Source organism: Archocentrus centrarchus, chromosome 5 (assembly GCF_007364275.1).
Source record: "Archocentrus centrarchus isolate MPI-CPG fArcCen1 chromosome 5, fArcCen1, whole genome shotgun sequence".
Classification (NCBI taxonomy): domain Eukaryota; kingdom Metazoa; phylum Chordata; class Actinopteri; order Cichliformes; family Cichlidae; genus Archocentrus; species Archocentrus centrarchus.
In genome coordinates this window covers 15,030,331-15,056,782 of record NC_044350.1, presented here as the reverse complement: position 1 = coordinate 15,056,782, position 26,452 = coordinate 15,030,331, and the positions used below count along the sequence as shown (strand labels likewise).

At 42.1% G+C, this 26,452-nt stretch overlaps 3 protein-coding genes across 5 annotated transcripts; 1 reads left to right on the top strand and 2 right to left on the bottom strand.

The window, feature by feature from the left end:
* Nucleotides 1-2,596: 2,596 nt before the first annotated feature.
* nab2 (NGFI-A binding protein 2 (EGR1 binding protein 2)) lies at nt 2,597-9,665 on the bottom strand. Its single transcript, XM_030729938.1, has 8 exons — nt 9,454-9,665; nt 9,088-9,192; nt 7,887-8,846; nt 7,529-7,662; nt 6,618-6,669; nt 6,421-6,535; nt 6,069-6,254; nt 2,597-3,523 (listed from the first exon to the last, which is right to left on the bottom strand). The coding sequence occupies exons 3-8, from the start codon at nt 8,796-8,798 to the stop codon at nt 3,426-3,428; spliced, it is 1,497 nt and encodes a 498-aa protein (XP_030585798.1). The 5' UTR covers nt 8,799-8,846; nt 9,088-9,192; nt 9,454-9,665; the 3' UTR covers nt 2,597-3,425.
* An 896-nt stretch (nt 9,666-10,561) lies between these two features.
* Nucleotides 10,562-18,325, top strand: dnajc14 (DnaJ (Hsp40) homolog, subfamily C, member 14). 3 transcript variants are annotated; one of them, XM_030729022.1, is made up of 7 exons: nt 10,562-10,643; nt 12,064-13,442; nt 13,549-13,655; nt 13,993-14,112; nt 14,277-14,437; nt 14,592-14,694; nt 15,178-18,325. In XM_030729022.1, the coding sequence occupies exons 2-7, from the start codon at nt 12,276-12,278 to the stop codon at nt 15,467-15,469; spliced, it is 1,950 nt and encodes a 649-aa protein (XP_030584882.1). In that variant the 5' UTR covers nt 10,562-10,643; nt 12,064-12,275; the 3' UTR covers nt 15,470-18,325. The 3 variants fall into 3 exon arrangements, with proteins under 3 accessions (XP_030584882.1, XP_030584884.1, XP_030584883.1); XM_030729024.1 differs by lacking the exon at nt 10,562-10,643 and adding an exon at nt 10,708-10,805; XM_030729023.1 differs by lacking the exon at nt 10,562-10,643 and adding an exon at nt 10,869-11,074.
* On the bottom strand, nt 18,293-24,677 carry inpp1 (inositol polyphosphate-1-phosphatase). Its single transcript, XM_030729025.1, has 6 exons — nt 24,433-24,677; nt 23,649-23,854; nt 23,505-23,565; nt 22,273-22,473; nt 21,979-22,153; nt 18,293-20,380 (listed from the first exon to the last, which is right to left on the bottom strand). Exons 2-6 carry the CDS (start codon nt 23,850-23,852, stop codon nt 19,888-19,890), a joined length of 1,134 nt encoding a protein of 377 aa, XP_030584885.1. The 5' UTR covers nt 23,853-23,854; nt 24,433-24,677; the 3' UTR covers nt 18,293-19,887.
* Between the last annotated feature and the right edge of the window lie 1,775 nt (nt 24,678-26,452).

Genomic DNA, 26,452 nt, shown 5'->3' with positions numbered 1-26,452 from the left:
CAGATCAGCTGTCTGTTGCTAAGCCAAGTTTCTGAAGAAAAAAAAATCCAGATCTAAGAATAGCCTAAAGATTTAACTCCCTAATTAGTGGTGCTGACAGCTGATTGATGAGGCTCCTTTCATCTGTTGCCATATTGACTGTCTCTCATAATTACACACCAACTTGGATGTAATTGCTCTTTTATAATAAAAGCTCTATACATTTCTTTTTACATAAAAATTACCATTAAGTTCTTGGGAAGTGGTCCAGTTGGTAAAGGGATGGTAATTTGATAACAAGACTTAAAGGTCTGTAGCTGTGCTTTGAATGTCAGCGTGCTAACATGCTCAAAGTAATTTGAGCTATGGTCACCCTCTTGAGTGTGTTACCATGATAATATTTGCTATTTAGCAGTAAAGGCACAGTACAGCTGAGGCTGATGGGAATGTCATGAACATAAGTGCTGGATAAACAGCACTTATGTTCATGACAGCATTTGATCTGATGAAGGCACTCGATGAAAAGTCAGGGTCTCACATTTTTACAAATCATCTTCCGAGGAACATGAATGTCTTGGGATCAGTTTCATAATTGTGCAGATATACACTCATTGACCACTTTATTAGGGACATCTGTTCAACAGCTGGTTAATGCAAATATCTAATTAGTTAATTACATGGCAGCAACTCTGCATTCAGGCATGTAGACGGGGAAGAAATGTGATTTAGGTGACTCAGGAACTGCTGATCTACTGGGATTTTCCCACATGACCATCTCTAGGGTTTACAGAGAGTGGTTCAAAAAAGAGAAAATATCCAGTTCTCTGGATACCTTGTTGATGTCAGAGGTCAGAAAAGAATAGCCAAACTGCTTCAAGTTGATAGTAAGGCAACAGTATCTCAAATAATGACTAAATACAACCAAGGTATGCAGAAGAGCATCTCTCTGACTGTACATCAAACCTTGAAGCAGATTGGCCACAGCAGCAGAAGACCACACTGAGTGTTACACCTGTTGGCAAATTGCAGGAAACTGAGGCTACAATTCACACTGGCTCACCAAAAATGGAGAACAGAAGACTGAAAAAATGTTGTGCGTTCTCCATTTCTGCGGTGACGTTCAGATGGTAGGGTCACAATTTGGTGAAAACAACATCAAAGCATGGCCTGTGTCAGCAGTGCTGCTGCTGGTGGTGTAACAGTATGGGGGATGTTTAAAGACCACAGCCTAGATGAATGTTGTTGCTGACCATGTCCATCTCTTTATGACCACAGTGTACCCATCTTCTGATGGCTGCTTTCATGTCACAAAGCTCAAATCATTTAAAACAGGTTCCTTGCACATGACAATAAGTTTTCTGTACTCAAATTGCTTCCACAGTCACCAAATCTAACAGAGAAGCTTTGGGATACGATGGAACTTGAGACTCTCATCATGGATGTGAAGCTGATGTGATGCTGTCACGTCAATATGGACCAAAATCTCTGAGGAATGTTTCCAGCACCTTGTTGAATCTGTGCCATGAAGAATTAAGGCAGTCCTGAAGGCACACTTTTGCAGCACAAATGATTCTGAATTTTGTTGCAGTGACTGCAATCAAACTGAAAATAATTCAAAATACCAAAGCCAATCCCTCTGGGTGGTCCGATTGTTGTGTCTGTGCGGTCTCTGGTGTCTGAAAATCATCCCCGTGGATGAGCGCTGTTGACATCACTGGCACAGGTGAGTCATGCCGGCACCGAGGCTCGATGCAAGGCATCACTGGCACTAACAAGACGACAGCAGAGGTGTTGCTGGCTGTGTGACGCAGCTCCTGCAGCCTCTTCCTCACATGAGGGCTGCCAAGAAACAACTGAGTCTTTGTGGAAAACAATGCAACATACTGTGGCCTTAATCAGTAAAATAACATTTATTGAGATCTAACAAAATAAATAATCTGTTTGCGACAATAAACTGAGGAGGTTACTAATGCTGAAGACATGGGCAGGTGTAGCTGATGCACAGCAAACTCCCTCACAGACGTACTCTGTGATTAGTTTACAAAATGATTACACTGTTACACATCTTAACACCTTATGGGGGCCAAAATAGGCTGATTGAGATGCTGTTGTAAAAGTCAAGCTCCAGTAGATTTCTTTCTGTAAATTTCTGCAGGTGTTTTTATTTTTCCAAAGCTTAGAAAGTAAAGCAAGATTAGCCACCCTAATATGGTATATGCCTCAGAGGACAAAAGAACTGACATATGGTTCACTTTGTTAATCTAAGACTACAAAAAATATCATCCCAAAGACAGACTGCCATAGTGTATGTTTCCAGTACATCTTAAAAAAAAATCCAATTAAAAAAAATACTTAAAATTATAAATCTTACAACTTAGTTTTGAATGTAGGTTTCTCAAAGACTGTACAATTTAGTGCACAAGATTAAACTGTAGATGACAGAGAGGAGCAGCTGAGCTCAGAGTTGAATTCTTCTCCCTGCTGAAAGAACCTTGAGCAAGATGCCGTAACCAACCTTGAAAGCTGATTTCACAGTCTGCACTGTTCCACCCAGCTCAGAAACAGTGTTTTGTGTACATTTTCACATAATGAAAGAGGATGAAATGTAATACTATCATCATATCAGCCATTTGTGCAACAGAAAGATGTGAGCGAGACTTTTTTTTGTGTTTGCTTTTTTTTTTTTTTTAAAAGATCTGATGGGATGTAAGTGGATGCAGCAAAGGACAAAGGGTCTCTCATCCCCAAAGCCTGCATGCTCACGTGAATCCAGATCAAAACACATGTCAAAAAGGCTCTATCTTAAAAATATTCTTCATGTCTGACTTTACCACCAGAACATCCACTTGTTTCCTGAGAGTGAGGAGCTTCAGGGGGTTAATCCTACTGCTTTTACGCTCTAACTTGCTGCAAGTGTTATTAAAAGTCTCTCTGCTAAACACACGCTTCCTCTACACAACTACAATGCGTTGCTCAGTGCGGAGGAACTGGAGAATTAGTTTCCAAAGTTGCAGTGCCCCCTGCTGTGTTGAGACCATTTTGTCTCAAGCAGGTGGCACTTCCAACACACAGCAAAGCTCACGACAAAGTAATTCAGTAAGTTATTCAGGTTTTTTTTTTTTTAAGCTTTTTTCTTATATCAGCTCAAATCTGTTGGACATTTTGTCCATGTGTTAAAAAATAAAACAAAAAGTCTCTCCGCCGTGTATTCACTGAATATAAAATCAAAAACATTTTGAACTTCTTTCACAACTTCTGGATTCAGAAGTCACTGCAGATTTATAATATCAGTTGCTGGTAAGTTATCACATTTCCTGCACTGGTTTGACGTCAACAAGAGTCTTCTCTCCATCAGATATCAGTGAAGTACATGTGGCCTGTTTAGAAGACTGACTGGAGCTCATTGGTAGGCCCACGTTCATGTTCCCTGTTAAACTCTGAGGGTTTCATTTTCCTCGGTGGTTGGAGTCATCTTTGGTGACACAAGGGCTACTGCTCCTGCACGCTGCTATCGAGCTCTGCTTTTCCACTTTAATGTCATGGTCTGTGGAGAGATGCAAATTTTAAGATGAGACCTGATACAAGAATTATTTTAACAAAGGAAAGTACACCAGTGAGCCACAACGTTAAGACCTCTGATGGGTGACGTGAATAACACATCATCACAATCCAGTGTTCTGCTGGAAAAACCTTTGTGTCCTGGCATTCATGTAGATGTTACTTTGACAAGCACCAACCAACTACACGTTGTAGACCAAGCACACCCCCACCATGGTGTTAAAAGTGTTCATGAAAGGCTAGAGTTAACGGGGGAAAAAACTACAAGGTGCTGATCTGACATCTAAACATGAACAAGCCTGATTCATGGGGAAACCCAGTCGACCCAAAAGATCTGCTGCCAAAGTCCCAGCTCTGGACTCCACAGGACACTTCTGAAGGTCCTGTGCTCACACCGTGATGGGTCAGAAATGTTTTGGCAGCACAAGTGCGACCTACACAGGTGGTTTTAACGCTGTGGCTGATGGGTGTATTTAAAAAGCACTGAGCATTAAAAACAACTCCAATGTGAAGCAGGTGGTTTTAGGGGAAGTGGTCTGCTTGGCCTAAATTTTACTGATTGAATTAAAGGTTAAATGAAAAGTCAACAGCTCATCACTTTAATGAGGGACAGGCAGCCGTCACACAGATACGTATCAGTTAAGACTATAACTACGTAATCAAAATGCAACTAGTGATTTAGGGCATTTGAATAGCGGTTTGGGGAATTCACCAGGAAATTCTCCCACATGGAGTGAAGTCATCAAGGTTTGTATGACCGAGCAGCTCAATAACAAAATGTCTCCAGTGTTGCACAGCAAGAGAGTTTAATGATTTTTTTTTTTTTTTTTTGGCTGGTAATAAGGCAGTGATGAAGTCAGCAAATCAAATAAACAAGAGAGAAAAGAAATAAAAAAAAGGTTGATGTTCACTGTATATCTGTAGAGCTCCAACAACATAAACACACTTGTAAATCTATTTGATTTATTTGCTCCTCAGTGTCTATGTGCGATTAAGTGCATCCTTGTAATAACACATAAATATAGTTATTTTTAATACAAAAAAAAAATAAAAATCACATCATCAGTAAAATGTTGGCAAAAATACACGTGGTTAGATTGCATCATCTTTTTTTATACAGTGGAGTATGTGAGCCCATATCCTGACTAGATAACATGACAGCAGAAGATAAGAAGCCAGTGACGTTGAGAGGAAGTGAGAGAAAGTTCTGATTAATGAGCGAAGCCTAAGAAGGAAACTTGGACGAGCGAGCGAAAGAGAGAGAGAGAGAGAGAGAAAAACATGACAAAGTGAAGGAGATCTGTGCCAGAGATGAAACATATGTCATTTTTTTTTTTTTTGTTGTTTCCGCAGTCCTTTTGGTAGAGGGAGAAGATGTATAAAAAAGACCGTGCCATTTTCCTGCCCACAGGTTTTTATTTTTGTACACTGTCGCTTGGTGAGTCAATGCAACGCCCCTCCAATTACCTCCCACTCCTTCGCCCCCACGCCCCATCCATCCCGCCCTTCATCCCACGCACCTAACACACTCTGACGTCAGTAGCTGCTGAGAAGAGGGGGGTCCGATTCTGCCGCCCACAGAGTACTTCCTATCTCCCCCCTCCCTCTCCCCTCCCCTCCCCTCCCCTCCCTCCCCGCCCCCTCATGTCTTTACTGGCTTCCTTCTCCTCGCCTCATCTCTTCGGCTGGCTATCACAGCCTAGAATGACTAACTTGCCCAGATCACTTGATTTTTTTTTCTTTTTTTGTTGACTTTTTTCTTTTTCTTCTTTTTCTGCGAGAAGCTGTGATGCTTCAGAAAAAAAACACTAACACTAACAGAGTATTGAAGAAGTGCTATAACAGTGTAACAGCCCCCCCCCCCCCCCCCCCCCCCCCAAACCCTTTTCCTCTCTATATATCGCTCTCCACCTCCTTCTGTTTCCCCTTCTAACTTCTATCCTCTCTAATTTACAGTCTGCTGAAGTTCAGCTGCGCATGGTGGGAGGCAGCACCTCAGAGAGATTGTGACTCACTAGAGTTCAAACTGTAGAGCTATAAAATATTCATTGTTAGCAGAGGTTAGGGAGTCTCTGTCTGTCATTTTCAATTCAACCCCAACGTCATCATCTTCTTTTTTAATTCTCTATCCACTCCACCCTTCATGCAGAAGTTTGTCAGTTTGAGGTGCATGCTTTTTCTCTTGCTATAGACTTAGAAGAACAGATAGATACCTCTCTCACCTGTATGATAAATATGAATGAACAAATAAGACAAAAGCAAGTTAATTGCTGAATGTAGCAGCAATCATTCAAAGGCCGCATCCAGCCTTTGTGCTCAGACTAGCTAACTGGCTGCTGCACCTGTATCTTCCCATTCGCCACATGAGAGTAGATTCATTTTAAAAAGGAATAAAATAAATAAATGTGTTACTCAAAATGTCAAACTCTCCCTTTGAGCCATACACAATTGGGTAAATATCACAAAATATACTTTATTTTGGGTGCATTATCAAATACATAATACTTGTAGGTCATTACTTGAATTGTCACCTGTGGAGTGAGCGCCGTCTGAACCTAGGCTGATCTTTCCCGCCCGGTCATGTGACACCATCCGTGCCAGTCTCAGCCCTTCGTCCATAAGCGTTTGCTGTATGAGATGGCGACTCCAGCTGGCAGGGTTGGAGGTGTCGGTGTGAGGGCGGGGGGATGGAGACTGGTTGCACTGGGAGCCCATGTCTACCAGGACAGACAGATCTGGGTTTTAATGCTGCCTTTAAACAGTTCTTACAGAAACAGACAGGGAGGATGTCAAGAGATCAGTGCAAAACCCCCCCAAAAAACATGTTTTATTACTTTTCTATTTTTGTAATATCAGTCTAAGTTAGTTTTTTTTTTTTTTTACCATGTGATACACTGTCCAGGCTTTCTGCAGATAAGCTGTCGTCATCTGCCCTCTGAGTCAAACTCTCAGATCCCTCCACTCCGAGGAGTGATGACACACTCTCAGGCACGACTCCCTAAGACACATCACACAAGCAGCGCTGTTAGTTCGGTGCTGATGAACCACTTCAGATGACTGCCAATGCACCAAAGACTCACCTCATGTCTCGCTCTCTTCTGGGGCAGAATGCTGCTCTCATCTGCATTCGTCCTGTAGTGGGGAAAAAAAAAAGTGGAGGCAACTGAGTGTGAAAGGCACATGGTTTCACCCCATTCAAAGAAGAAGACATGCAGGTGAGGATTTAATTGTCAGAGAAAGGTAGTAAATGAACATTGCACTGTCAAATCAAGAAGAAAGAAACAGCAAATAACAGCATTTATTCAACTTAATATGGAACATGCTTTTTTATTTACTTGAAATAAGTAAATAATATATGTAAGTTAAAGATGCCCTTTTGAATGAGCAGAAGGTGAGATTTTTATATATTTTTCAATCATCTGATTATATAGCGTCTGTCATTAAGACACTATTAAATAGGAAATTTTAAAAACAAATCAGATCTAATATATTATGATCATGAAAAACTGAAATTACAAAAGTACTTCTGTTTAGTTATGGTTTGTGCACACTGACTCATTCTGTTTGCCCACATGAGGATATATGTAGATGTTCTGTGGAGGTTAACAAATACACACAGTATTTGTGTACTCCTGTACTGGCTCAAAAGTTGGCTCATTAAACTAACAGCAAAGAGGTCGAAGTTTAATTCCCACTGAGATGTGAACCAGGTTCACTCTGAAAATGAATCCACTGGCAGGCCAGTGACTCATATAAACCACCTGTGGAACATGCTAAATACAAACTATGAAATTATTTCATTCACATTTATTTCACATGTAATGCTACTCTGCCTTCAGTTTGCATTAAGTATTGTGTTCACTGCTGTGAAGGATCTGGACTTTATGGACCTTTCAAACTACACTTCAGATTTTCCTTGTTTGATATAAAAGCTCTGTTAAGACACAGCAGATGCGAGGTGCTTTGCTCTTCTCTGCAGGCACCTTCTTACCTTGCATGCTTTAGCGTGGAGGTGTAGGCACATTTTCTCGCCACCTGCCGAGCCAGAGAGAAGAGCTCCACCCGTCTCAGCAAAAGGGCATTGTCGCGCATGCAAAACTGGGCTGCAGCTTCGTTGATGATCAGCTGACAAGGAAAAACACTGATTGAAGAAGGGATGGATGCTGTGATGGTGAAATCCAGACAACAAATGGCTCATCTTTGTTTGAAATGTTCTGTATATTAACATTTGATTAAAGCTGCACTCAAGTTCATAATCTTAACTTTGGTTTACCAGCATGTCAGTGTAGGTATGATGCATGATGTGATACATTACGATTCTTCAATCTTCTTGACTTAGATGCTTTTACCTCATGATGTGTGAGCTGCTTGCCTTCTCTCCTCTTGGAGTCAAAGCGTCCATAAATTAGACTGTATTTCCGGATCTCCTCCTCCTTGTTCATGTCCTGGGACCCCATTCTGAAGATGTGTCCCACAGTCTTTGCCATCTTCTTGTTCATCCTCAGCAAAGTCTTCACCTCTGCAGGATCTGACCTGGGAAGGGTCGCGAGGAGCCTCTCCACAGTCTCCACCACCGCCCTTGCTGTCTCCCCATCCAGCTGTCCTCCGGACCAGGCAGACAGAGCTGCTGGAGTAAAAGATGCAGAGGGGCTCGGAGATGTGGAAGGACCAGGAGGACATGTTGACAGGAGAGGCGGGCTGGATGGCTCCTCTTCTGTTCCAGGTGCAGAACCTAAAGTGCAGTTCCCATCATGCTCTGGGCTGAGCCAGTGTGGGTCCATGGGTGACAGTTTTTCCCTGTAGTGTGTGTCTGGTGGTTGTGGAGAGGCCTGAGAGCAGGGGCTTCTTGGACTCCCACTATGCATTGGTGTAAGACACACCCGATCCTCTCTCTCACAGGGGGATCCTGGCTGCCCATTACTCACAGACTTTCTGGGCCCGCCAGCTGATCCACTTGTGCCAGTGCCATCAACTTTAAAGAGCGGGATGCCCCCGAGAGGAACATTAGCAACAGGCTGGCTGAAAAGGGCAGGGTTCGCCGCCCAGTCTCGGAGGGCCTTTTGCAGCCTACGCACATGCAGTGGCTTGGTGGCCATGCCAACTAGTGCCATGATCTCCAGGAACTCCTCCTCCGCTGCCTCACAGAGCTGCTGGACATCGTCACCACCCTGCTGGATAAAGGTTTCATAGTAGGCCAGCAGGTTGGCTCTCTGGAGGACCCGATACAGCTGCAACTCACCAAGTGTGCGTGGCAGAGACATGGCACACAGCACTGGAAAGTTTAGGCAGGAGAAAGGAAACACATGAACCTGCAGATGGAAAAATCCTGTACAAGTTAATTATTTAGATAAAGACTTTGGCATCTGGACCACACCTACTACACACAATACAAATGACAAATATAATGAAAATAATAAAACCAGATCAACAGTTTAAAGCAAGCTTATACATCATTTTGGGCATAACAGCGTCAGATCTATTCATTATATTTTTCATGCAAAACAAACCATGATTTAACCTTTGAATATACATAAATCCTCCCCCCCTTACCTTCTTCAGGTCAGGTATACAGATGTGTAGAGAGGAAACCAGCGTAATTACGCAAAGGCGTCTCACCAGCCACCGATGTCACGGGTCGGTTCTCCCGGAGCGATACTGACGAAAGAAATAAAAACTAAATTCCCTTGATCACACACAGAACCGCATTCAGACTGCACTAAAGTGGAAACACTCGGATTACTGGCTCCATTTCAAATAAAGCCATCGACTGGAGACAACTGTTCACTATCCAGATGTTAAGATGAGTGCACCCAAAGACATCGCAGTTATTATCCTATTTGTTTCTCACCGTCTTACCTATTGCCGACAGCTTCCTCGGCGCAGATTGGCGTAGTAAATCCCCTTTGCGTATCTTACCTCGTCTGAAATCACTGGCAGAAATCCTCCTCCGGCGCACCGTATTGGTTGCTGGCTGCCTTTTTGCTGTCTGTGTGGGCTGGAGAATGACGGGGGCGGACTGCAGCACGCCATCTGACCGAAAAAGAGCCTTCCTCTCCCGGTAGAGAGGCGGCTTTCAAATTGGAGATGTGGGTGGTGGTGGTGGGGGCTTGAAATTAACCCTCTGCGTCTTCAAGATTAGTCCTTTATGCAGAAGCTTTAGGGGGTTCCCACAGCCTTACTATGTCAAAGACTCCCAAACAAGCAGCCAAACACACTGACACTGCACAGACTTCTATAGATAACAATACACTGATGTGACAGATGTAGATTTTACTGAACAGCAATTCTGTTGTTTCCCCCATTTTATGTAGGAGGTGGCAGAGTAGGTGAAACAGTTTTTAAATGCTAGTATTGGATTTATTTGAACATGTAAAGACCCAAATCAGCAAATGAAGGCTATAAATTGACCAACAGTATCTCTCTTAAGTTTTGTTGGTAGCACAAAGCCCATCTCCAGCCACTTTTCTTTCTTTTTCTCTATTGCACAGTGATTGAATGTGATATATTGTTAGCCTATCCATTTGCAGTTTTAAGTGGCCTATACTGTAGGTACACTTACACAACACAGTTTCTGCATCTAAGAAGCATTAAGGGCAGTTATTCATATATTGTAGAAAACAAACCAATTAGCCTTTTACTGTGAAGGTGACTTGAATTATGAAAAAAATAACCCAGACCAAGTCATCATGGTCATTAAGCAAGGGCTTTCAAGAAGCAGCTAACAAGCAAATGTTAGTATTAAGGCAAATGTGGCACCTAGTGGCCTTGGAGTTTGACTGATAGGCTACTAGGAACTAAGTAAGGACTAAAAACATCTTGGTGTGGGTTTGCTGGGTTTATTAAACCGCATTTCTAAGGTTAGCCGCTCACAGGCAGTCATTCCTAAAACATTAGATGGCAGCAGAGTCCCGCTGCTGTGTTTTAACCGCATGGAAACCGCGAAGAAGGAGGTGGAGGAGGAAGAAGAAACAGGAATAAAGTGAGGAAAAGGAGCAGCAGCAGAAGAAGAAGAAGAAGTGGCTTTAAAAAAAAAAAAAAAAAAAAAAAAAAGCAACACGGACACTTGGCTGTCTGTTAACAAACAAGCTCACACAGTTATCTGAGAGGTATATATGTGACATTTCATTTGTTTGAATGCAAAACGCAGAATTATTGGCCTTGTTTGCTGGACTTGGACGTCCCGGTGCTCAAACACGTCTCAGCCTCACAGGAAGGGGAAACAGGCGCTAATGTCAGCTAGCCCTGTTAGCAGCTAAGAGTTCACTGCTGTAAGGACTGTTTGCTCGCTAAAAGCAGTAACAGTCGCCTGTTGTATCTTTGTTTGTGAACTTATTTAGTCGACTTGCAGAGGCGAAGCTAATTTTAGCCCCCCGCCCCGGTAGCGCCTGTCTGTCATCCTGCTTGGCTGCTTCCTCGTGCTAATAACCCCGGCTGCCCTGCTAACATTATCCGCCGTTTAAACGTCTGCTGCTTTGAGCGCAGTTAACATCTGAAGAGGCTGGCCGACTCTTTGACACTCTTTATTTGCTGTGAAAGGGTAAATCGTTGTTTATTAAAGGTCGGGTTATAGACGCGCTGCGTCCTCGTTTGGCTAACTGGATTAGCAAACAATGAAGCAGTGTAACTGGATGTAGTCTGTATGGTTTCACATCTGCATATGTATGCGTTACTTGTAGTTCCTCCAATCTCCCGTTTTTCTTTTAAAACTTGTTGTTAAACAGTCAAAATAAGTTCTGGTGTCAAAACATTGATCTTAAAACGATTTCTTGCCGGTGGTAGTAGCATGCTCACAGTCAATGTTTTTTTTGTTTGTTTGTTTTTGTTTATCCCCAAATAGTAAAAATGTGTTTACCACAGGGTTGCACTTTTTTTAAAACCTCTATGCAGCTGCTTGTTTTTCATTAAAGTTTAGTTTTCTGGGAGGTCTAAGACCATTTATACTTTTTCCTGCATTTATTTTTTTTTTTGGAAAAATCACTTGGAGGCAAAGTTAGAGAGGCAAGGTTGAGATGGGTTGGACAGTGTGCAGAGGAAGGATGGTGATATATATTGGACAAAGGATGAATATGGAGCTGCCAGGCAGGAGGAAAAGAGGAGGACCAAAGAGGAGGTTCATGGATGTTGTGAAGGAGGAGGGTTGGTGTGACAGAGGAGGATGCTAGGGATAGTGTGAGATGGAGACAGATGATCTTCTGTGGCGACTTGTAAAGGGAGCATCAGAAAAATAGTACATTTAGTCAACTGCAATATAAAAATAAAATCAAAAAGCCAAAAATAACAGGAAGACACAGACTTCTGTTAAGTAGGGTAACACAGGGCAATTGTGCTTATGTGTGTACTCACCCCTTCAGAGATCCATTCTGAGGGAGAAAAAATCAGACAATGTGTTGTAATATTAACACCTGCTGATTGTAGGGTCTTTAACTCACAATATAAAGCACCTTGAGGCGACTGTTGAGAATTGGCACTATATAAATAAAATTAAATTGAAATTGAATTGATTAATTTGTATCTGTTGCCTTTCAGGTGCTCCAGTACATCATGTGAGCTGTGCAAAACCCTTTTGATACCTACAAGTGGCTGCTGATGTGGTGGACCTGAGTTTGACCCTTGGGAACCCCTGGTCTCACTTTTTTATGAGAGCCTGGGGAAAATGTGGCCACAGATTATGGATTTAGGAACTCATCTTTCATGAGAGTTTTACTTTACAGCGTTTCAGTCAAATAGCTGTAAGGAACATGGAGAGAGAAGCGGCTAAGAAAGAGATGGATGTTACAGACACTGACGAGGAGATCCCTGATGGTGTTTCGGCCTCAGTGACCAGCTCCAGTCAGTGTGAGGTTGAGGATGACTGCGAGCAGGAGGACAAAACAGCCTATCTCAAATCTCAGGAAATCCCAAACCCAGCCACTTTACAAGACCCCGGAGGTGGTGAAGCAGAGGCCAAAGATGATACCGAGGAGGTTTCAGATGGGTTTGAGCATGACACGTCAGCAGATCATGAAAACTCGCAGGTTATAAACCAAGAAGAGGATGATGCTGCAAAGGAGCAGCACATGAATGGAGAGTCTGGTTGGAGGAACGTGGGAAGTGGAAGGAGGTGCAAACTGAGGAGCGGTGGGTCAGTTTTAGAGCAGATTCAGAAAGGCAATGTTATGTCAAGCGGCGGTCGGCACAAGCAGACCCGCAGACGTAACCACCACCACCATCAGCAGAACCGGGGCAGACGACGGACAGGAAATCAGCTCGTCTTAGCTTTCAGGGAGATGCTGTCAGAGTCTCTGAGCTTCTGGTGCATCTCCTGCATCCACATGATGATTGAGATTATTGTCACTTTAACTCACAACTGTGGAGTCGGAGTGGAGACTGGAGTTGTAAAACTTTACAACCTCTGGCAGCAGGTCCTTGTGAAGATCACTGATGTTCCTGGAATGAAGGCAGATGCAATCCGGATTCTGAAATGGACAAAGTCCACCGGAGCTTGCCTGGTAGATAAAACTGTTAGGTCATTAAAGTGGGTAAAGTCAGCTGCCTTATCTTGTTTCACACTTTTTTGTGCTTTGGTTATTCTTGGATCCCAGTGGGCAAAGGGGGTTTTGCTTCGTATTGGTGGAGATAAGGGGAAACTCTATTGGACAGCTTTTCAGGAGTCACGTTTTTGGAAGAGGGTGTTGTCCTTGCTGGAGAGAGTCCGAAGCTTATTCAGAAGGGACGGTGACCTACCACCATCCATGCCGGAGTCACCTGGCAGAGCAGGAAGAGCTCAGCCAGGCCAGGAGTTGGAGAGACTGCTGGCACTGGTTGAGGTACCAGAGGATGAGCTTGACCCCTTTATTGTCCTTGGTGTTGAGGTGCATGCCACTGACACTGAGCTGAAGAAGGCCTACAGACAACTGGCTGTCCAGGTGTGAGAATCAGAAATACTTGCATTTTTACTATTATATGGCTGCAATAATGACTAATTTTGATTCTTTACTCATGCAACCTTTTCCTCTGTCCATTCTCTTTCAGGTCCATCCAGACAAGAATAAACACCCACGAGCTGGAGAGGCGTTCAAAGTGCTCAGAGCTGCCTGGGATATTGTCAGTAATCCAGAGACACGACGAGAGTATGAGTTGTAAGTGCACAGGAAAAAGAAAATAGATAAAACTACAAAAGAAAGAAATTTAATTATTTATTGGCCTTTAAAAACATCTCGTCAATTATTTTTGATGCAATAATTGTTCTGATTTTTTTTAGTCCTTATTAGACACCAGATTTGAGCTGCACTTAAAACTTTATGTTATACTGAAAAAAACCCCAAAACAAACAAACCTCAGGTTGCTCCCACTGTTCACATGTACATTTTCTTCTTTCAGGATATTGTTGTTAAGTGGGTAAAAACAGTACATTTATTTAGTGAGTTTGACATTTCACCTGTTATCTCTGATCAGCAACGTGTTTTTCTCATGCAGGAAGCGCATGGCAGCGACTGAGCTCTCAAAGTCCATGAACGAGTTTCTCACTAAACTGCAGGATGACCTGAAGGAAGCCATGAACACTATGATGTGTACCAAGTGTGAAGGCAAACACAAGTATGTCTTTGTACACCCAGCACGACCATCTCATAACCAGACATGATATCTTGTGTAGTACACTTTCAGCACAGGCGTAGTTCCGTCATTTGCCGTGTGTGTGTGTGTGTGTGTGTGTGTGTGTGTGTGTGTGTGTGTGTGTGTGTGTGTGTGTGTGTGTGCAGGCGGTTCGAGATGGATCGTGAACCTGCTGAGGCTCGGTTCTGTGCTGAATGCAACCGTTGCCATAGCGCCGAGGAAGGGGACCTGTGGGCTGAGTCCAGCATGTTGGGCCTACGCATCACATACTTTGCCTGTATGGATGGTAAGGTGTATGATATTACAGGTGAGCATCAGCTTTTGTTTCCTGTCCTGCTCATCAGTAACAAACCGATAGTGCATCTCAGAGTTTGCGTTAGCCAGTGATCCCTCTTGAGCGTTTTTTGGTTGTACATTTTTCTCTCAGTCATGTGACCTGCTATGATACTGTCTTGATTCAGAGTGGGCTGGTTGCCAAAGAATCGGCATTTCTCCTGATACACATCGTGTCCCGTATCACATCTCCTTTGGTTCAAAGAACAACAGCAATGCCACACGACATAGGTACGTCCCCCATTGGTGAACGTTTGGATATAATATTTAATATTTATTATATTAAGCAGTTTGATCCCTCTTTATCACGATTAGGCCTTCATTTTGGCTCAAGTTTATTCCTGTTGTTTTTACACATCTGGAACATCTACCCTAAACTAGTGGCAGACTTGAGTTTTCTTAGATGTGCACAGCAGTGAAAATGCTAAACCTCTATGCAGTAGAGCCGTAAAATAAATAAGGGCATAAGAGATCTAAAATTAAATTAATGTAAACATGTTTAATGTTTTTATCATTTTATTTCTTTCTCAGTCTGTCATCTGCATTATGTAAATGTGTATTTCACTTGCATCTTGCTTTGTATGGCATAGAAGGAGCTCCCCCTTGTGTATTGTTGAGATAATAAAAGAAAAAAAGAAAGCTGTACTACTTATTTCAGTCAGTAAAAAAGCGTGCCCTCCCTGGATGAAGTTAATTTTCCATCTTATCTTTCAGGACGCCGTCAGAGCACGCCACAGGCCCGACCAACCCTGCCGATTTGCAGGACTTCTTCAACCGAATCTTTAAGGGAGGACCTCCTAATGACATGGCTGCCAATGGAAGCTTCTTCCACTCAGGTTCGCCTCATCACCCCCCTGGTGCTGGAGCACCTCCTTTCTCCCCTCCCCCAAGTCAGACAGGTTTCTACATGCCGGGAGGTCACCGGCCTGACTCCAGCGAGACGTGGGCTGAAAGTGGCAAACCCCCCAGAAGGAGGAAGAAGGTCCGCAAACCCTTCCAGAGGTGAAGTTTGACGACTCATTAGTGTATGAAAACAGCAACACAGGGATACGAAATAAAATGGCCATGTTTGTCTCTCACCTGCCTGTTGGCATGCCAAGATCTGAACTGGAAAAAGATTCAAGGGGGTCAGATCAGCCAGAGCAGGGAGAGACTGGATCACGAAGAGGAGCCTGTGGACTGAATACAAGTATTGAAGTAGGGCTGAAGGAGGTGGCAGTGATGGTGCTTTACCTCTTAATTCACCTTATTTTTTTTTTTTTCCATTTTGGTCTTAAAGACAACTGTAGCCTTGGCATTGAAGTCCTTATCAGGATGTCGTAATGAAACCTTTTCTTTTTATCATTTCCTGCCAAATCCTTCACTGCATGTTTTCACCTGCATTTTAACACTTCATTTCTCTCACTTTTGTTGATGTTTTATATAAGGTTAGCTTAAGAAATCGGCTCCAGGCAGAGTGACAGTTGAGGAGAAGGTTAAAGTCAGTGGGACTGTGGTTTGTGCATCACTATGATGGAGAAATGAAGATACTGATTTGGGCAGCTTCACACTGTTTAGTGTTACTGTTATTAAGAGGCTTGTGGATCTACTACTGAAGCTGCACCTCGCCCACCATAAGAAGGAATCCAACCCAACACATCTGAGCTAAATTATTTAGAATAACTCTGCACAGCAGCAAGTTTTGAAACTTTTAGTGAGAAGTCATACTGTTTTTTATGAACAGGCCTAAACATGTTGTTTTTCAGAGACCAAGGTGTGGTTGTGCATGTGATATATAAATAAAGATTACGGAGAGGCAACTCACCTTTTAAGAAGTTGATGTTTTGCCCTGGACTTTCTGCAGTGGTAGCATTGTAATGTGCAGATACTACAGGATGTCTAGAAATGCAGCACAGCCACATACTCTGTCAGAATAAGATAAGCTAGAATTGGCACTGAGATTGTGTCTCTTACCAGAGAATCATATTGTGGATTTAGATCACTTGCTTAAAATTTTAAACAGCTGCTTGATTCTTAAATTAAAAAAATGCTTCTACTTTGTGGCCAGCATGTAAACCTACAGCGTTGTTTTCCCTCGGTACTGTTGGACCTTATTTTGGATATGACAGATTAACACTAGACAACAGTTTATAAAATATCTCGCCACTGCAACTAATTTGCGTGGTGGTTCAAGCAGCTGGTGAAAAATCTTTCATTCTGGACCTACTTGTTTGGTGGCACGTTTTGAGCCGGTTATACTTCTTCATAGCATCATTCAGCCGTGACTGACTGCCACCCAGCTCAGGACACGTCAGATCTGATTTGAGTCCAAAGCAAATTGTCCTTATGTTTGCTTGTTTTAGAAGTGTGGCATCATCTCAGTGGCTCCTAACAGGTTTTGCAGTCATGTGTTGCATATTTGTGTTTTCTTCTGTTTAACTCAGAAAAGGTTCAGATTTCGGGGTCACAAGTTCTCGTAAAATCTAACCAGACCCTAAACAACTGATGTCCTTTTAATATCCCCAGTATTACTGTGTGTAACTACATGAAGGGGGTCAGAAAGTCCCAGTTAGTTGCATTTTGTTGTTTGGTTTGTTGTTAACATGTTTATTGCTCAGAAATTACACTTTAATTTTTGTCAAAGCTTAATGAAAGAAAACAGAGTTGTTATTGTTTACACCTGACATGAAGATTGTGTAGTGATATGGCAATTGTATGCTATGAGGAAACTGATAAAAACCTTTTTTTTTTTTTTTACATTTACAGTTGATCACTATGAATATGTCCATTGTTTATTTTTTCTTTGTGTTAATTTGCACACCCACCACTGTAATAACATGAGAGGGATTCTGAACAGTCATCAGTGGTTTCACCCAGCCAGAAAGGCTCCAGCTGCAGCTGAGTAGGAGGTGTAGCTCAGTAAGCTAACAGCTCATTTACAAATCAAGAGTTTTTTGGTTTTTTTTTTCTTTTTGGTAGAATCTGGAAGTTAAATGAGTGACAAACATCATTCGATTGCACAACTGTTAAAAGTATGTGAATTCTTTTTTGTAATGTAAACCGTGTGTTTGCCTGGAAGTTTGAAAGAAGCCTTTGTTGCAAATATAATTTGAGCTCAAGCAGGACATTTGCCATGTTTCCTTCAAGTGTCAAATAGTTTTTCGTTATATGTATTTCACCAGTTTCCTGGACATGGAGTGAATAAATGAACTAAAGTGATGTTCTTTTACAAGGACCCAGTTCAAAATATAAAATGAGTTTTAAGTTCTAGTTAAAATAAAAACATAAAGCCTGTTTCCAACCAAATTAGGGTTTTGAACTGAACGGGGTTAAATCCAGATAAACCATCTCTGCGTACGGCAGCTGGGATAGGCTCCAGCAACCCTGAGTTGGATAAGTGGAAGAAGATGGATAGATGAACAAAATTACTTCACTATGTTTCTTTAATAGCAGTTACTCCAGATTTGTAGTTTTTCCTTTTTTTTTTGCATACTCATTTTCCCATTTACTTCTTTTGTATCCATACTTTCAGTTCACATCAACACTGTCAAAGATCTGCTTCAGTCCCTGTTCAGAAAACTGGACGCACAGCTGTGACTGCTTCATCCTTGACCTGAGGATGTGCCGTGATGTATGTTAAAAGGTAGCAGTTAAAAATCCAAGAAGTCAAAGACAGAGCCAACGGAGTCACATTTGTTTTCTTGCTTCATGTTTTAAACAGAATATGCAGAATTATTGCAAAAAATATCAGACAATCATCAGGGTTTTTTGTAGGGAATGAGGAGGCGAGTTCCCTGGCTGGTTTTAAAATCTCACTGTTGGGTTTCTTTTCCCCGCCGCTTTCTCTGGTTTCCAAAATAAAAATGATTTCCTATATGCACAATGTTTGTTCTGTTTCCTGCTTATTGTACTTAAATGACATCTTGGTTATAATATATATCAAAGTTATATTTTAAACATGAAGTGAGGTTACACAGGTGTGCACTGGAGGCATATTGATAAGAATCTGCTGCAGCCCTCAGAGCAGACTATTAGCTGGAACAGGTCTTCCAGACTGGCTTAATATTTAATTTTACTATAAACCCACACTGGAAATGAATCTCTGTGGGTTTTACCTCATATGGCTTTCCCGCTCTGATCTTCAACTAACTGTGCTATGGCTACGAAAAGAGTATCACTCTGCTCCTTACAAGGAATTGTTTCAGAGATAACCGAACACCACTCTATTTCAGTCTGATTAACTCATTTACAGCCCATTAGACCTGAAAAGGAGAGGGAAAAAAAATTATATCCCAGTCATAACTGCATCTTTAAAGCAAAGACAATCTCGTGGCTCAGTCAGAAGCAGCCTTGTAATGCCACGTCACCTTTCCTGGAGTGTTCCTCAGCTGCCCAGCAGTGAGCACTCAAGCGCCATGCAACTATAATAAACACGCTAAATGCAACACTTAATAAACACAAGTCTGAGCTAAATCATATTCACAAATATTGTTTAGTTTGTTGCATCACGAAGGAGGATGCTAACAGATGCATCAGAACTGCAATGACTTGTTCATCATCACCTGCTGTCTAATGCACTCAGTGCACCTGAGCGAGGGAGAGGGAAGGTCTTTTTTTTGTCTTTATTCCTGTGTATGTGTGTGTGCAGATGCTCCATTCCAGAATGCATAACATCAGTATTACCTTTGTGCTTTTTGACCTAAAATACCTATACATGGCCCTTTTGATAAATTGACAATTAACCTTAAGAGAGATACCAGCTTCTACTATTTTTTGATTTACCTGATTGATTCATAAATCATATTTTTGTGCTTTCTCTCTTTTTATAACCTGATTGTTGATTGTCCTGTAAGGATCACATCACTCTTGTTTGTTTCACTCCTGTGCTCATTTCCAGCCTCATCTCCCATAGCTTTTGCTGGATTTATTTTACGCTGGCCTCCTTCAGTTCATTCACTGTCAAACAGGCCGTTTTAGCCCCTCTCCCTTTAAGCTAACTTTCTCCTGATTGGCTGCCCCTCATAAATGGAAGATTTTGAACAGCAGGCGTATTCAGCGCTGCAGCTGTGTGCCCGATATGACCACATTAAAATAGGCCTCTCGATGACATCATAAAAATGGTAGAAAAGCTGCCTGAAACTGAACATTTGGAGCTTTTGGCTCCAAGCTTTGTTTTGTGTTACAAAGCGGGCCCTGTCTAAGCTCCAGCTTTGACCTACCACCAAATATTTGCAAATAATATTTGGCTCAGACCTGATTGTCACTTTGTGATACATATACATAACTGCATAAACATCTGGTTAAAAAATAAGACAGTATAATTTATGATTAAAATATTTCAACTTCTACTACCATCATTTTCTCCTGACTGAAACCAAAAACATGATCACATGATGCGATAATAAATGCTTCAGAGTGTGACGACTACATCTGCTCTTCTTTCATCTACAGCTTGCCTTTCAGAGCTGCGATGATGCCGCTGAGCTTAGAACAGTCTCGATAAGCCACCAGGCCACCACGGTTAGCCCAGCGGTCTGCTCCTTTGCACTCAGTGTCAGCCTGGTGATAGGTCAGTTCTGCTGCATGATCCTGCACTCCACTGGTCGACTGCAGACTCTTAGTCAAGTCCACCACCCCTCCACCGAGCGCTCGGAGCAGAGCGTGAGGAGCGCAGGAGTCCCATTTAAAGGTGCTTCCCTCTGAGAGGATGTAAACATCAGCCAGGCCCTGAATGACACACAGGATCTTGTAGCCGGCTCCAGAGGCGTACATCACCTTGTCAGGGATGCAGAGCGAGATCAGGGCATCTTTTACCACCTGCTTCTCACTTGAGCTCAGCACCACGGACAGCCCTTGATCCTCTCCATCTTTCGGCCGGGACACCGAGCAGACGTTGATGCTGCCACAGGATACGCCCCAGAAATGCCTTCCCCTCCATCTGAGGAGAATCAGGGGTGAAGTGAGAATCAGGGTTTACAAGCTTCATCATGAAGTTACACCATCATCTAAAAACAGTCTCTTTGCTTTGACATGTAGGGTATCTGGTCTGGACTCATCATTCAGTAAATGTTTAGCTTAAATCTCAACCGAAAAACAAAAAAAAAAAAACCTTTGAGAGCTGACAGTATGAGTTCGGGCCACCTGAGGCAAACCAGAGGCAGAAAATGAAGGCACATACAGTACACACTTAAATTTTTTTTAACGCAAGTGAGAATCTGTCATATTAACATGCAGCAGGTGAAATTAATATGAAATGTGTAGTTTGTTTCTTTAGTCATAAAATAATCTGCTGAAGAAAGAAAAAGGTAAACGTATACAAAACAACCTTCATAAAGAGAGACGGAAATGTAGGGAAACTATTTGCCTTTCTACCCCAAATAGGGTCAAGGAAGTGGGCTTATGTGGGATAAGTTAAATGTTTGACAAACAAAACAAAACTGTGCAAGTTACAGGACTGGTATTTCCTGTGTAAACAATAAATGTACAAGGAACCTAAAATTTGTTTCCACGATCTTGTGCAACTCACATATTCGCCTTTTCTATGATCACTGTAACTGGATTTGATTTTCTTTGAATCTGCATCACGTCCAACTTTGTGATGACTCTGGTTTTCCTGCTGGTCGCAGGCAGTTACAGGTTAATGTGCACTTGACCCATGATGACGACCTTCCCTGATTTCTTCACAGCCACGAGATAAAATCCAGACTTCAAGTTAATGCAATAATTAGACCCAAAACTCTTTATTTATGCTGGCTTTTGAAACAAATAGACTGGATAGTGAAGTCCAAAGTTATCAGCTAATGTTAGCAAGCTGCAGCCATGAACTTTAAGGGCAAAGGCACCTACTGATTAGTTAAAAAAGTAACAGATGAATAAAATACCAGAATTTCTTGTTGTCTAACAGTCACTAGCAGAACATGTTCAACTTTAAGCTTTGATTAAAATTTCATGGGGTGCATTTTAAAACGATTCATCATGTTGCTGCGTGTCGACTGAACGCTGTAGGCCGGAACAGGGAAGGGACACTTTTTATTGTCTTTAACACTCGTTTTCACTTCAGCTTTTTGCATATTATAACTTTGCTCTTCTCCACAGCTGGCTGATAGACAAACAAAACAAGCACAAGTAGCCCACAGACCAGCTGTACCACATATTTTTGACACTGTCCCATCTCTGCAGGTAGATGGGTAGTCCGAAGCTGCCCACATGTTACCACCCTGAACCATAATTTCCACAATATATGGAAGTCTACAGAAACTGACTCGCTTTTGGAGCCAGCTTCAAGTGTCCACTGAAGGAACTGCACTTTTTGGTTCTTGTATGTTTGCTTCTCAGTTCCAGAGGTTGCTGCTTAGACATGATGAAGGAAGTCCAACAAAATGTCAGCAAGTTATGACATGACACTGCTTAAAAAAAAAATAGTGTCTACTAAAGTTGCGTACAAATGCCAAACTGGAGGCGGAAGAAGAAACATTTCTGTGCTGATCACAAGTAATCACACTTTAACTGTTGTTTTTTTTTTAATTGATTACTCACCCTCCACCTGCTGGATCTTTGTGGTGAAAGGGCTGATTGATGACGCCCATGACGGGCTCGCCTGTGCTTCTGAGGTAAACCCCGATGAGAACCAACGCACAGTGCAGACCTGAAGGAGACAAATGGCCCTCCTCCAGCACCTCCTCTCGACCCTCTATGTACTGGCTTGTGGCATCTTGATTAAAAGTGAAAAAGAAAAAAAAAAAAAAAAAGAGCACAATAAAGACAAACTGAGCTCTGACATTAATGTTGAGCTCTGGTGAATGGGACTGAGGTAAATAGCAAGCGCTTCACCGATGGGGTCGATCCAGATGGCGAGCTCGGAGGGGCTGAGGGGAATCGTCAAGCCGTCTGTGTTCGCTTCGACGGTTGCCGGGTCTTGGTGGATGGCTCGAGCCAGCAGAGAGGCTGCTGCGCGGTCACCGTCTAGCACGGTGGCGAGCAATGCTGCCGTCTTCTCTTCTGTGCGGCAGACTGTGACTGTCACACTCTCTCCTGGTAGCACACAGCCGGTGAGATTTTACAACAAACCTCTTTAAATGTTTCTACTGTGCAAGGTGCAGCCAACGTAAATATTTGGACAGTGACCGATTAATGTGTTTACTTTATGTTCTGAAAGATTAAAGTGCAGATCACTTGCGAGGCGTATATTTTAGCTCCTTCAGATTTTATATGGACTGATTATCATTATTATTATTATACCAATACAACAGTTCACAATGATGGATGTTTCTATCTATTTTCTTATTAAACAGTGACAGCAATTTGTATTTCACTTTTTTGAGGCTTTGAGCGTTCAGCTGCACCTAAACTGCTTAAAATGCCTAAAAGTCAGTATGATCCACACACAGCTGAGACAAAGGCACAGCTGGGGCTCTATCAGTGCTACCACTGAGGCACAGTAAATCTCCTCAGTGGCTGTTCAGCCTGTATTTGTTATGGGAAGCTTCAAGGTGTGCATGTCAGAAACAGTATGGTATTGGACCTTGGGGTCCAGAGAAAGAGTCTGTTAGGCTGCTTTTTCAAAAACCTGCAGACATCAGTGGTTCCAACTTTGCAAATTTTAAGGTGCCCAGCCTAATTTTAAGATACTGCATTTAATGTAGGGTACAAGTTCTACATCTGGCACCAGGACTAGGGTCAGTGGAAAAGAGGCATTAATGAAACCACTCAGATTTGATCACATCTGGCCAAATTAGCCTACAAAGGTGCCCTAGAGCAAAAACTGCTGTTCTTGGGGCCCATTGGGCCCAACATGTGATGTACAGATGCACCAATGTAGGTATGTATGTATATATTTTTATACATTCTATTTTTTGTATATTTTACACATTGTTTATTTTCTGTATATCTCTTGATCATATTGATTATACTAGATTATAATATTTTTATTTTCATTTTAGAGAGTTTGATTTTCTGTTACATGGCACTGAACAGGAGTGGCCCTCCAATCTCATTGTACATCCTGGATAATGACAATAAAGGCATTCTATTCTATTCTGTTATGTGTAATATTAAGCAATTACCAAGCCCGTTTTCAAACTTGTTAGACTCCTCGCCGTGAATGAAGTCAGCCATTTCAGGGAACTGCACACACACATAAAAATACACACAATTACAATACAACATTCAGATCAACTCCAACTGGCTTCACAAAGACTTCTCCTTACCTGAGCACCGACATCATGTCGGATCATCTCCTGAATCACCACATCGGCAAGCGTCTTAAAGTCCTGGACGAACTTCTTATTCTTGTCATCTCCGGTCTTTTCTTGTACAAGGAGCTGAAAGAGGGGCGCCTCCTGCCTGCAGACCCGGGCCACATTAGCAGCCTTCTCAGCCACCTTGAGCAGCAGCCTCAGCACATCAGCCATGCCTAAATACAGAGAAGAGAAGAGCGAGTTCAGTGAAACCAACCAAAAGAAGGAAACGCTGTCTGTGTGTGTGTGTGTGTGGGTGTGTGTGTGTGTGTGTGGGAGAGAAAAAGAGATGAGGGAGGTCACAGCTTGCACACACTGGGCTAATTATAACCTCAAAATGAAAACAGGGCACTTCTGAAAGAAGTGAGTGTGTGAGAGAGAGAGATGTGACTTCAGGTCTGAGCAGTAAGTTGCAGAGCTAATAAACCCAATGAACAACTTAAGAGTTAGAAAGTATGCAACACTTAATAACGGTACATGATCTAACAGTCACACAGCCTTAAGGGGAAAAATATCACAAAGCACAATTAGGTCTGCATTAGTCACTATTCAGTGCCAGCAGCACAGCTTTGAGTGCTATAAGCAACCTTAACAAAGCATTAGAGCCTCCTTTCTGGAGATGGAAAAAATAAGCATCCGTTTAATAACCTCAATGAGACTGCTGCTGAAAAGGTTATGTTTAGCTGGGTATTTGCGAGCAAAGGAATTTAATTGAACGAGAAGAAAAACTACAGTGAAATAAATGGAAGCTTACCAATAGACCAGGTTAAACTGCCTATTTTCTTATCGTCCGTCCCTCTCGATAGCTGTATTTTACCGGCAGAGCTTCAGTCACCAAACAAGGATAATGCCAGAAGCCGGGAGGAAGCGAGAGCAAACAGGGCGTGAATTTTCCGTGAAATAACTGTTTTTAAGCTGTTAATTAACCCCGGGACCTGCCTGCTCTGGATCTTTACGTCAGTGCGAGTTTCCTATCGAAGGAAGGGCGGACGGCGCCCTCACATCTAGGTCGACAAATAAAAGGTTCAGACAGGCGCGCAGCTTCGCGGAGCACGGCGAGGAGGTTCTTCAAGGAGCGGACAACCGGAACGAGAGCGCGGTGCGTTCAAGTGCGAATGCAATATTCAAGATTAGCAATTCAGGAATTGTAAATGCTTACGAGAATTAATTGTTTTAATTTTTTAACTGCCAAAAGGAAACATAACAAATATAGTTGTACCGAAACTGTTTTTCCAAACTGCAAGTCAGAGCCCAACAAGAAAATTAATCTAAGAACACGATTATTATTTAGAAAATAAGCCTAATAAAAGCGAAACTATACCAGGCTACATAATAAAGCACATAATGCACGTCTGCAGGTCTGATTTTCTTTTTTTAAGAGTAGAGAATTTTTTTCTATTTGCGACCATTCATTATAGGACATCTGATGTTTACAACACTGTGTAAAAGTCTTGAGCCACCCTCTATTTCTTTATATTTCGCTAGGAAAATAAGAATTGTGTGCAGCTATTTACTGCAATATGTGCAGACATGCATAAGGCTAAAACAAGTAAATAAGAAAAGCAAGTCAGCTGTTGCACAGATTTCATATTTCATATCATATTTCATTGTAATAAAGCAGCCCTTTCCTGGATTAATCCTATGCGCCACCTGAGCAGTCATCCATAGGATTTCCAAGACTCCACCCAGTTACAGTCAGTGTCTGATTATTTTTAATATTTTGCCCTTGACTCTTCCGCATGCGCTAAACCAAACATATCAGAAATATGAAACTGCACCTTTGATGTTAGCAGGTTGCACCCTCCCTTATCAGGTATTTTGGTTTGTGACCTGCCAATTTGCACTGCTTTTGGTAGCCAGTTGGTCATTATTGAAATTAACTGGCTGAGTCTGTGTTCATAAATTTGCATATTGTTAGCAGATCACCCGATGAACCTCCCACTCCCATCTGCACATTTTTTTAGATTGCCGCTGCACACCAATTTACCATGTTTGGACCTTTTATCTAAAAAAGTAAAAAGTAAAGGGAAACTGTACCCATTTTTAACACAAACAATACCAATCAAAAGTTTGGACATGCTTACCAAACTTTTGACTAGTACTGTATTTTGTTTTTGTATGTGTAGCAGAAAATAATTTAATGATCACATATTAACCTAACCACTTTGTGACACCCAACAGAAGAAACTGATGATTACAGTTTACATGTAACTGATGATTTGAAGAAAAAGTGTATGATACATAACAGGTAGAAGACAGAAACTTGAGGGTGGTGTGCCATTGGCTGCCACAACAAGTCTATAGGTTGTGGACCTGTTAAGGTACTATGTGGATAAAATATGAATATTTATGGAACTTTTACTCTGTATACACAAAGCATATGTTGAGCATACACAAAAATCATAGTGACCAGCTGTAGCAATAAAACAGTAACAGTAGTTATTGTGTTGTCCAAGGAGTTCATGAGTAATGCCAGTAAAATACAAAAAAAGAGTGGCATATAACACTCACAGTATATGGAAGAGGAGGAAAATAGGATGCTTTCATCGGCCACTTTATTATGTGCACCTTATAGTACAGAGTTGGACCCTTTTTGCCTTCAGAACTGCCTTAAATCTTTGTGGCAGTGCTGGAAACATTCCTCACAGATTTTGGTCTATATTGACACGATAGCATCACACAGTTTCTGCAAGATTGTCAGCTGCAGATCCATGATGTGAATCTCCTGTTTCTCTGCATGCAAAAGGAGCACTATTGGATTGAGATCTGGTGAC